This window comes from Malaclemys terrapin, chromosome 5 (assembly GCF_027887155.1).
Source record: "Malaclemys terrapin pileata isolate rMalTer1 chromosome 5, rMalTer1.hap1, whole genome shotgun sequence".
NCBI classification, from domain to species: Eukaryota; Metazoa; Chordata; order Testudines; family Emydidae; genus Malaclemys; species Malaclemys terrapin.
The window spans coordinates 103127381-103139884 of NC_071509.1; the positions used below are offsets into that span (position 1 = coordinate 103127381).

A 12504-nucleotide genomic window follows, 5' to 3' on the forward strand; every position below is an offset into this window, starting at 1 on the left:
AGCTTGAGCTAAACAGATAAGGTGCTTTCTAGCTACGGCTGTAGTGGGCGCAGGTTTTCTGTGGATCGGGTACACTGGCTCTCTGTGTACCACTGGTCAAAGTCAGGTTGATTTGCATTACCACAAAGGAACCATAAGCCTGCCCCAAGTGTCTTATTTTAATTTTCCTCTACAACTGGGGTTGTGGCAAGGACTATTTTTCTATAGCACCTATCACACTTTTAAAGTGTCTAAAGTAACATTAATAAGTAGTAGTAATATTAATAAATCAATAAGTTAATGACAAATATAAAACACAGAACTAAATAGTGGATGAAAGAGAAACAGTGCATCTGATTTATTTAACCTTCCAAGAGACTTTTGATAAATAACCTCATTTGAGGTAATTTATCAAAAGCTTCTTGGAAGGCTAAAAAAAGCCAAACGTATCTAAAAACATTGTTTAACCCTGGCATTTTTTTAATGTATATAATTTAAATGCCAATTTGGTTGGCACATCCATTTTCATGTGAACAAAAGGTACAGCTGCATATTTAACTCTGTGATCTGGGCCCTGATCCTGCAACTAAATCCACATAAGCAGCCTGCTTTCCCCCCGTGCGTGCACAGAATCCTACTGAAGTCAGCCTGACCCTGCACTGGTGCAGGGCTTCTGCCCAGGTGGATCAGACTGCAGGGTCAGGGCTTTGGTTTGCATGCACAAATGCAGGTATCTGTACACAGCTTTTGCAGTTGTAGCTATGGAGGCTGACTGAAAACTTCTCAAACTTAAGTGAGTTTTCAGAACAAATTTGTCTCATCAGCCAACAAACAAAGATTTCCCAAAAAACAACTGTCTATACACACACACAGCTTGTAACCAAGCATACATAGCTCATGTCTGTATAGACTACTGTGCCCCTTTCTCAAACTCCAATATGCCAAGTTACACTTTTTAAAGGATTTTTTAAAAACCCAGACTCCCAAATAGCTGCTTCTAACAGTTAATGAAGGTTTTGAATGGAGTAACCATTGCTTAAAATGTAATAGCTATGGAGAAATGTTTATAGGAACATGCCATGTCACGTAAAGATAATCATTTTCAAAGTCCCAAGCTATTGCGTGTCATTGCAGATACAAAGCAATGGGAAGGTTCAGTGCAAGGCACAGATGCAACTATTCATCTTCAAGACAGGGAGAGAGGCATAACTACAAGTAGGCAATATAGTATGGAAAGCCAGCACAAGGTTACAGGGAGGCAATCCAAATGCCCCAGGTGTCAAATTCTGCCCACATCCTGAAGTAAAGGCTTTCCAAAACTGCCCACAATCCTTTGCCAGTGACAATATTAAAAGTGTCTCTCCATTTTCTCTTTTTCAATGAGGACCCAGAAAGTCAGATTACAAAATCAATTACTCTACGTAAGAAACACTGACAACTTTTACAGTAGCATGTGACCAGATTCTGCTTTATCCCTGCTCATAAATACTTGGAGTTTATTCAGCCTTGTTGCTATCCCCTGCAATGAGACCCTGCAAGAGCTAAGTCTGAAACAAGGGCTCTCTCTGAAAGAGTGATTACATGATATATCATACCATACCTCCAGTCGCTGTACATGCCACATAGGTGACCCAACAATAACTGCCAGCAACCAGACTATTCCTGTAAACAAACAAACGTCTTCTTAATGCTCAGCAGAACAGGGAACTTAACATGAATTCATTTTACTTTAATAGCTCCACTTAGCAAAACAAAGTGATGTGGAACTTCGTGCTATAAACTGAACTCGAAATTTAAGGTGAAATTTTACAGTCAACATTTGTGGACAATTGACTTATTGTAAATATGAACAATAGCAACACTTTTCTCTTCATCAAGGCCCTTAATCAAGCATTTCCTTCTTAAGGGTATGTCTACACTACGAAATTAGGTCGAATTTATAGAAGCCGGTTTTACAGAAATCAGTTGTATACAGCCGATTGTGTGTGTCCCCACATAAAATGCTCTAAGTGCTCTAAGTCAGCAGACCGCGTCCACAGTACCGAGGCTAGCGTCGACTTCCGGAGCGTTGCACTATGGGTAGCTATCCCACAGTTCCCGCAGTCTCCGCCGCCCATTGGAATTCTTGGTTGAGATCCCAATGCCTGAATGATGCAAAACAGTGTCGTGGGGGGTTCTGGGTACATGTCGTCAGGCACCTCCCCCTCCATCAGAGCAACGGCAGACAATCGATTCGTGCCTTTTTACCTGGGTTACCTGTGCAGACAACATACCATGCCAAGCATGGAGCCTGCTCAGCTCAGCTCACAGTCACCATATGTCCTCTGGGTGCCGGCAGACGTGGTACTGCATTGCTACACAGCAGCAGCTAATTGCCTTTTGGCAGTAGACGGTGCAGTATGACTGGTAGCGTTCATCGGCGATCTGGGTGCTGGCAGACATGGGGCTCCATTGCTACACAGCAGCAGCCCCTTGCCTTTTGGTAGAAGATGGTGTATTATGACTGGTATCTGTCGTCGTCGTACTGCAGTGGCTGAAACTCTGTATGTCTCCCAGTCGCTGCCTTCCCAATGACGATGATGGCTATCAGTCGTAGTTTGCTATTTTCTGGCACGCGCCCAGTATTTTCTGCCAAGCACCCAGAAGATGCCGAGGGCTATCAGTCATGCTGCACCATCGTCTGCCAGCTTAAGATGTAAAAAATAGATTTGTTCTGTATTCATTTGCTTCCCCCTCCCTCCGTGAAATCAACGGCCTGCTAAACCCAGGGTTTTGAGTTCAATCTTTGGGGGGGCCATTCTGTGTGACAGTTGTTTGTGTTTCTCCCTGATGCACAGCCACCTTTGTTGATTTTAATTCCCTGTACCTGTACACCATGTCGTCACTCGCCCCTCCCTCCCTCCCTCCGTCCCTCCCTCCGTCAGATACTAGTTTCATGCCTTTTTTCAGACCAGACGCCATAGCACTGGGATCGTGGAGCCCGCTCAGATCACTGCGGCAATTATGAGCACTATGAACACGACGCGCATTGTCCTGGAGTATATGCAGAGCCAGGACATGCCAAAGCAAAACCAGGACCAGCCGAGGAGGCGATTGCAGCGCGGTGACGAGAGTGATGAGGAAATTGACATGGACATAGACCTCTCACAAGGCACAGGCCCCAACAATGTGCAAATCATGGTGTTACTGGGGCAGGTTCATGCTGCGGAACGCCGATTCTGGGCCCAGGAAACAAGCACAGACTGGTGGGACCGCATCGTGTTGCAGGTGTGGGACGATTCCCAGTGGCTGCGAAACTTTTGCATGCGTAAGGGCACTTTCATGGAACTTTGTGACTTGCTTTCCCCTGCCCTGAAGCACCAGAATACCAGGATGAGAGCAGCCCTCACAGTTGAGAAGCGAGTGGCGATAGCCCTGTGGAAGCTTGCAACGCCAGACAGCTACCGGTCAGTCGGGAATCAATTTGGAGTGGGCAAATCTACTGTGGGGGCTGCTGTGATCCAAGTTGCCCGGGCAATCAAAGACCTGCTGATATCAAGGGTAGTGACTCCGGGAAATGTGCAGGCCATAGTGGATGGCTTTGCTGCAATGGGATTCCCAAACTGTGGTGGGGCAATAGACAGAACCCATATCCCTATCTTGTCACCGGAGCACCAAGCCACTAAGTACATAAACCGGAAGGGGTACTTTACAGTGCTGCTGCAAGCCCTGATGGATCACAAGGGACGTTTCACCAACATCAACATGGGATGGCCGGGAAAGGTACATGATGCTCGCGTCTTCAGGCACTCTGGTCTGTTTCGAAAGCTGGAGGAAGGGACTTTCTTCCCGGACCAGAAAATAACTGTTGGGGATGTTGAAATGCCTATCGTGATCCTTGGGGACCCAGCCTACCCCTTAATGCCATGGCTCATGAAGCCATACACAGGCAGCCTGGACAGTAGTCAGGACCTGTTCAACTACAGGCTGAGCAAGTGCCGAATGGTGGTGGAATGTGCATTTGGACATTTAAAAGCGCGCAGGCGCAGCTTACTGACTCACTCAGACCTCAGCGAAAAGAATATCCCCATTGTTATTGCTGCTTGCTGTGCGCTCCACAATATCTGTGAGAGTAAGGGGGAGACATTTATGGCGGGGTCGGAGGTTGAGGCAAATCGCCTGGCCACTGATTATGTGCAGCCAGACACCAGGGCGGTTAGAAGAGCACAGCAGGGTGTGGTGCGCATCAGAGAAGCTTTGAAAACGAGTTTTGTGACTGACCAGGCTACGGTGTGAAACTTCTGTTTGTTTCTCCTTGATGAACCCTCCGCCCCCCCCCGCCCGGTTCACTCTACTTCCCTGTAAACCAACCACCCCCGCTCTCCTCCCGCCCCTCGAGCACTGCTTGCAGAGGCAATAAAGTCATTGTTACTTCACATTCATGCATTCTTTATTAATTCATCAGACAACCAGGGGGATAATTGCCAAGGTAGCTCGGGATGGGTGGGGGAGGAGGGAAGGAAAAGGACACACCGCCGTTTAAAACTTTAACTCTTATTGAAGGCCAGCCTTCTGATGCTCGGGCAATCATCTGGGGTGGAGTGACTGGGTGGCCGGAGGCCCCCCCACCATATTCTTGGGCGTCTGGGTGAGGAGGCTATGGAACTTGGGGAGGAGGGCTGTTGGTTACACAGGGGCTGTAGCGGCGGTCTCTGCTCCTGCTGCCTTTCCTGCAGCTCAACCATACACTGGAGCATATCAGTTTGATGCTCCAGCAGCCGGAGCATTGACTCTTGCCTTCTGTCTGCAAGCTGACGCCACCTATCATCTTCAGCCCGCCACTTGCTCTGTTCATCCCGCGATTCAGCCCGCCACCTCTCCTCTCATTCATATTGTGCTGTTCTGTAGTCTGACATTGACTGCCTCCACGCATTCTGCTGTGCTCTGTCAGTGTGGGAAGACATCTGGAGCTCCGAGAACATATCATCCCGAGTCCACCGTTTTCTCCTTCTAATCTTCACTAGCCTCTGTGAAGGAGAAACATTTGCAGCTGGTGGAGGAGGAGGGAGAGGTGGTTAGAAAAGACACATTTTAGAGAACAATGGGTACACTCTTTCACGTTAAATTTTGCTGTTCACATTACACAGCACATGTGCTTTCGTTACAAGGTCACATTTTTCCTCTTATATTGAGGGCCTGCCGGTTTGGTGTGAGAGATCACTCACGCAGGGCCAAGCAACAGATTTCGGCTTGCAGGCAGCCATGGTAAGCCACAGTCTTTTGGCTTTTTTAACCTTCTTAACATGTGGGAATGGTTTCAAACAGTAGCGCCCTCATTTCCCATACCAAGCACCCGTTGGGTTGGCCATTTAAAATGGGTTTGCAATGTAAAAGGAGGGGCTGCGTTTTCTGGGATAACATGCAGCACAAACCGAACTAACCCCCCTCCCGCTTCCACACCCAATTCTCGGGAATGATCACTTCACCCCTCCCACCCACACCGCGTGGCTAACAGTGGGGAACATTTCTGTTTAGCAGAGCAGGAATGGGCACCTCTGAATGTCCCCTTAATAAAATCGCCCCATTTCAACCAGGTGACCGTGAATGATATCACTCTCCTGAGGATAACAAAGAGAGATAAGGAATGGATGTTGTCTGCATGCCAGCAAACACCGGGACCATACGCTGCCATGCTTTGTTATGCAATGATTCCAGACTACGTGCTATTGGCCTGGCGTGGTAAAGTGTCCTAACATGGCGAACGGGATAAGGCAGCCCTCCCCAGAAACCTTTTGCAAAGGCTTTGGGAGTACATGAAGGAGAGCTTTCTGGAGATGTCCCTGGAGGATTTCCGCTCCATCCCCATACACGTTAACAGACTTTTCCAGTAGCTGTACTGGCTGCGATTGCCAGGGCAAATTAATCATTAATCATTAAACACGCTTGCTTTTAAACCATGTGTAATATTTACAAAGGTACACTCACCAGAGGTCCCCTGTGTGCCCTCAGGGTCTGGGAGCACGCCTTGGGTGAGTTCGGGGGTTACTGGTTCCAGGCAGGGCCAGCTTTAGCAAGAGCGGGGCCCGATTCCTGGGGGGGGATGGGGGGGGAACCCGCGCCGTGGGGGAGATGGGGGGGACCTGAGCCGCGCCACGGAGGGGACGGGGGGGAGGGACCCGAGCCGCGCAGGGGGCGGGGGGGGGACCCGAGCCGCGCCGCGGAGGGGACGGGGGGGGGAACCCGAGCCGCGCCGCAGAGGAGGGGGGAACCCGAGCCACGCCGTGGAGGGGACGGGGGGGGGGGACGGGGGACCCGAGCCGTGCCTCGGAGGGGACGGGGGGGGGAACCCGAGCCGCGCCGCAGAGGGGAGGGGGACCCGAGCCGCGCCGCGGAGGGGACGGGGGGGGGAACCCGAGCCGCGCCGCGGAGGGGAGGGGGACCCGAGCCGCGCCGCGGAGGGGAGGGGGGGAGGGGGACCCGAGCCGCGCCGCAGGGCGGGACGGGGGGGGGAGAGACCCGAGCCGCGCCGCCCTGCTTCTTTTCAGACTGCCCGCGAATCTCTGATTCGTGGGAAGCAGGGGAGGGGGCGGGGCGTTCAGGGGAGGGGAGGAGGGGCCGGGGAAGTGAGCTGGGGGCGGGGTTGATAGCTGCAGCGCGGGGCCCTCTTGGCGCGGGGCCCAATTCAGCCGAATCAGCTGAATCGTCCTAAAGCTGGCCCTGGTTCCAGGTCCAGGCTGATAAACATATCCTGACTGTTGGGGAAACCGGTTTCTCCGCTTCCTTGCTGCTGTGAGCTATCTACATTATCTTCATCCTCATCTTCCTCGTACCCCGAACCCACTTCCCTGTTCTCCATTGAAGGAGTCAAATCACATGGTTGGGGTAGTGGTGGCTGCACCCCTTAGCATGGCATGCAGCTCCGCGTAGAAGCGGCATGTTTGCGGCTCTGCTCCGGACCTTCCATTTGCCTCTCTGGCTTTGTGGTAGGCTTGCCTTAGCTCCTTAATTTTCACGCGGCATGGCTGTGCGTCCCTGTTATGGCCTTTGTCCTTCATGGCCTTGGAGACCTTTTCTAATATTTTGCCATTTCGTTTACTGCTACGGAGTTCAGCTAGCACTGATTCATCTCCCCATATGGCGAGCAGATCCCGTACCTCCCGTTCGATCCATGATGGAGCTCTTTTGCGATCCTGGGACTCCATCACGGTTACCTGTGCTGATGAGCTCTGCGTGGTCACCTGTGCTCTCCACGCTGGGCAAACAGGAAATGAAATTCAAACGTTCGCGGGGCTTTTCCTGTCTACCTGGTCAGTGCATCTGAGTTGAGAGTGCTGTCCAGAGCGGTCACAATGAAGCACTGTGGGATAGCTCCCGGAGGCCAATAACGTCGAATTCCATTCACACTACCCCAATTCTGACCCACTAAGGCCAATTTTATTGCTAATCCCCTCATCGAAAGTGGAGTAAAGAAACCGGTTTAAAGGGCCCTTTAAGTCGAAAAAAGGGACTTAGCCATGTGAACGTGTCCAGGTTTAATTCGATTTAACGCTGCTAAATTCGACCTAAACTCGTAGTGTAGACCAGGCCTAAGAGTCTCAAGAGCAGCTACATTTGATGCCCAGGCAACATCTGCCCTGTGAAAAGCAAGATCAACATCACCCTATGTTCTCTTTGCACAGCAGATATGAGTAATTAATACAGCCTTGGCAACTGGCGTGCCTCTTCAGCAGTACTTGTGTACTTTGAATATCTCTTGCAAAATGACTGTAACAAGGTTATCAAAATCCTAGTCAAAACCTATTCAAATATGAACTATTTTGGAACAGAAATCAAGGCTTTCCCAACTACCCACAAACAGGATATCATCAAGGATGGCCACTTCAATTTACATTAGCCCATTAGTTTGTGAAAAAACAAAATCAGGCTTTTGAGGCAGGCAGATTGAGAAAGTTGTGGATGATGTTAATTTTTAAAAAGGGGATAGAGGTGAAGTAGAAAGACAAGGGATTGTCCCAGTCTTGCATGGACAGTATTTCTGAGCCGCTTCATAGAATATGGCTAGTCTCAGCAATAACTCTGTACCATTGCGCAGATCAATACCTTCTCTACTATGCAAACCTTCTACACCAGTTACCCACAACAGAATCATTCAACTCGCAAACGATGTGTGTTGTATGAATACTGGAGTTGCCTAAGATCTTACCCAGCATTGTGAAAGCTCTTCTGTTGGTGTACTGCCATTTCATTTTTAATGGATGCACAATTCCCTGATGCCTTTCCACAGCAATGCAGGTCATTGTGAGAATCTCAGCAACAATAGCAGCAGATTGAACAAACGGTACCATCTTGCAAGCAAACGCACCTGTAATGATTAAAAAGTAAAGCATGTAATCATTGAGGTTAGTAAAAATAATAAGCTCAGGGAGTCAATAAAGTGATATTAAGAACAAACGAACCTATCTTCCTCAGATACATTTAAAAAGAAGAACAGGAGTACTTGTGGCACCTTAGAGACTAACAAATTTATTAGAGCATAAGCTTTCGTGGACTACAGCCCACTTCTTCGGATGCATATAGAATGGAACATATATTGAGGAGATATATATACACACATACAGAGAGCATAAACAGGTGGGAGTTGTCTTACCAACTCTGAGAGGTCAATTAATTAAGAGAAAAAAAACTTTTGAAGTGATAATCAAGCTAGCCGAGTACAGACAGTTTGATAAGAAGTGTGAGAGTACTTACAAGGGGAGATAGAGTCAATGTTTTTAATGGCTCAGCCATTCCCAGTAAGGAGCCCTAGGACCTAATCACATCAGCCATACCATCAGGGGCTCGTTCACCTGCACATCTATCAATGTGATATATGCCATCATGTGCCAGCAATGCCCCTCTGCCATGTACATTGGCCAAACCGGACAGTCTCTACGCAAAAGAATTAATGGACACAAATCTGACATCAGGAATCAAAATACTCAAAAACCAGTGGGAGAACACTTTAACCTGTCTGGTCATTCAGTGACAGACCTGCGGGTGGCTATATTACAACAGAAAAACTTCAAAAACAGACTCCAAAGAGAGACTGCAGAGCTAGAATTGATATGCAAACTAGACACAATCAACTCCGGTTTGAATAAGGACTGGGAATGGCTGAGCCATTACAAACATTGACTCTATCTCCCCTTGTAAGTACTCTCACACTTCTTATCAAACTGTCTGTACTCGGCTAGCTTGATTATCACTTCAAAAGTTTTTTTTCTCTTAATTAATTGGCCTCTCAGAGTTGGTAAGACAACTCCCACCTGTTTATGCTCTCTGTATGTGTGTATATATATCTCCTCAATATATGTTCCATTCTATATGCATCCGAAGAAGTGGGCTGTAGTCCACGAAAGCTTATGCTCTAATAAATTTGTTAGTCTCTAAGGTGCCACAAGTACTCCTGTTCTTCTTTTTGCGGATACAGACTAACACGGCTGTTACTCTGAAACCTGTCAGATACATTTATTTCAATACCTAGACTTCTAGGAAGCTCCTTTCCAGTGCTTGTCACACGTGGCCCCTTGCATTTCTATAATATTTAGAACTATTCAAAATTCTCCCCTTTCGTACAATTTAAAGATGAAAAAGACCTATGTCATCTTGCCCAGCTCCATAATAACCTAAGACTCTTCCCTACTATTTTATTAGGGTTTTGTTCAGTCTCCTTTTAAATGTCCTAAGTTACATGACATAATCATTTCCCTTGGGAGGTTGTTTTGCAGTCTCATCTATCTATCAGGCAGTTTTTCCTGGTATTCATCTGAATTTTTCCTTTTCTTGACCATCTCATTACTTCTAGTTATATCCCCAGTTATTCTCCTCCCTCCTAAGTGTTTACATCCTCCAAAATATTCATAGCCTTAAGTTGTCCTTTTAGGCACCATTTAGCCAAGCTGTGCACTTTTCACTCTTTAAAAAGTTATCTCGTAAATCAACACCTTAACTATTTTTTCACTTTTCTAATCTTATTCTTATTTGTGAAGATATTTTGTTAGCAAGACTGTCAGAATTGAATGCAATATTCCAATTCCAAAAAGCTCGTATGTAGATTCCTGCCACAAAACATTATGTTTCTGTACAGCTGGTCCCAAACAATCGTACTTTGTTTTTTTATTGCTGCGCTAACTCATCGCAAATGCATATTTAATTTGCAGCCAAGTATTATTTAGTCATTCTGAAGTATTGATTTTTAAGTATCTCCCAAGATAATAGCTGTAGTCCTGTTTATCACTACAAAAGTTTTTTTTCTCCTGCTGATAATAGCCCAGCTTATTGATTAGTCTCATTATAGTTGGTATGGCAACACCCATATTTTCATGTTCTCTGTGTATATATATCTTCCTACTGTATTTTCCACTGTATGCATCCGATGAAGTGGGTTTTAGCCCACAAAAGCTTATGCCCAAATAAATTTGTTAGTCTCTAAGGTGCCACAAGTATGCATCGTTCTTTTTGCTGATACAGACTAACACAGCTATCACTGAAATCTTTCCCAAATGTATTCCCTTATATTAACCTCTTCCCAAACTGAATCTTGTCATTTTCTGTCCAATATTTCAAATCCTGATGTCATTTTAGATTCTTTGTCTTCACAACTCTTCCCTATTTAGAATAATTTGTTAATTTCATCAATAATTGCCCTATTCTCTTTACTAGATCATTAATAAAGATTTTTTGCAAACTGTAACCAGAGTAGGGTGACCAGGTGTCCGGTTTTTGACCGCAACACCCAGTGGAAAAGGGACCCTGGAGGTTCTGGTCAGCACTGCCGACCGGGCTGTTAAAGGTCCGGTCGGTGGCCCAGTCGGTGGTGCTGCAGCACTAAGGCAGGCAAGTCCCTACCTGTCCTGGCACCGCACTACGCACTGGAAGCAGCCAACAGGTCTGGCTCCTAGGTGGGGGGGCCACGGGGCTCCATGTGCTGCCCCCATCCTGAGCACCAGCTCTGGACTCCATTGGGTGGTTCCCAGCCAATGGGATGTGGGGGGGACAGTGCCTGTGGGCAAGAGCAGCATGTGGAGCCTCCTGCCCCATCCCCCCTCACCTACTAGTGCCAGACCTGATGCTGGCCACTTCCGGGGTGCAGCACAGTGTCAGAACAGGTAGGCAACCTGCCTTAGCCCTGCTGTGCTGCTGACTGGGAGCCACCTGAGGTAAATCCACACCCCTACCCCTAGCCCCAACCCCTGTCCCAGCCCTGAGCTCCTCCCCCAAATCTGGAGCTCCCCCTGCACCCCAAAGCCCTCATCCCTGGCCCCAGCCCAGAGCCCTCACTCACCCCCGCACTCCTGCCCCAGCCCTGAGCCCCCCTCAAAACTGGAGCCTGCTCCTGCACCTCAAATCCCTCATCCCCAGCCCCACCCCAGAGCCCGCACTCCCAGCCCAGAGCCCTCACACACCCCTGAACCCCAACCCCCTACCCCAGCCCTGAGCCCCCCTCCACCCCAGAGCCCTCACCCCCTGCCTCAACCCGCAGCCCCCTCCCACATTCCAAATCCCTTGGACCCACCCCCTAGACTGGAGCCCCCTTCTGCACCCCAAACCCTTCATTCCCTGCCTCACCCCAGAGCCCGCACCCTCAGCTGGAACCCTCACCCCCTCCCACACACCAGCCCTGCCCCAGCCCAGTGAAAGTGAGTGAGGGTGGGGGACAGCAAGCCACCGAGGGAGGGGGAATGTAGTGAGTGGGGGTGGGGCCTCAGGAAAGGGGCAGGGCTAAGGTGTTTCGTTTTGTGTGATTAGAAAGTTGGCAACTGTAACCCAGAGGCAGTCCCAATAAAGCCGAAAGAGTTGTATGGGTGAAACTAAGAACATTATTTCTTTCTCTATATATTTGATTTGTTTGAAAATTAAATGTAAATAAGTGTTTAAGCACACATTACACAAACAATGAAATGCAGAAAACAATGGGCGGGGGGAAACAAGAAATCAAATCAAGGCTCAATCCTGTCCTTTTCTGTACAAAGTGGTGATGAGAACAGGCATGGGGAAACTTCCTTGACTGTGACCAGCAGGATATGCTGCCATCACAGCACACAGGAAGGAGCAAGGATGAAAGCCTAGTTTAAGCACCAGCCTGCACACCATGAGTTTGCTACTGTTCATTGATTTCAATAGGCACAAATTCCTTTGAGTTTAGCATCGTAGGAGTAATCTCCAAAGGCGTGTTGGTCAAGAGTTAGGGCATATGGCCCAAATAATCCTCAAAGGTTATTAAGGCACCTAATTCCTACTGTAGCCAGATGGCAAGTACATCAGGTCCTGCTCAGAGGAGTAGCAAAATGTACCTCACAGTACAATACCCAGCTATCCTTGTGCAGTCTTAGCCTGGCCAGCAGGAACCACATGGAAGAAGTTCCCCTGGGTTGCATCTATACTTCCCATTGTTCTGCTGGCCAGGGAAGGATTTGTACTACTAGGTATTTTACTGAATGGTTACAAACAGCAGGATAAGGCCCCTGTGAAACATAAAGGCAACATGATGACAAGCATGACTCATAA

The 12504-nt window shown here is 48.2% G+C and overlaps 1 protein-coding gene across 1 annotated transcript in view; it reads right to left on the reverse strand.

Annotated features, from left to right (window-relative positions):
* Positions 1 to 12504, reverse strand: part of QRFPR (pyroglutamylated RFamide peptide receptor) — a 60908-nt gene that overhangs the window by 11143 nt on the left and 37261 nt on the right. The window contains exons 2-3 of the mRNA XM_054030324.1: positions 8162 to 8320; positions 1580 to 1641 (exon numbers count right to left, since the gene is read on the reverse strand). Coding sequence (XP_053886299.1) covers positions 1580 to 1641; positions 8162 to 8320 — 221 coding nt within the window. The remainder of the gene's footprint in view (positions 1 to 1579; positions 1642 to 8161; positions 8321 to 12504) is intronic.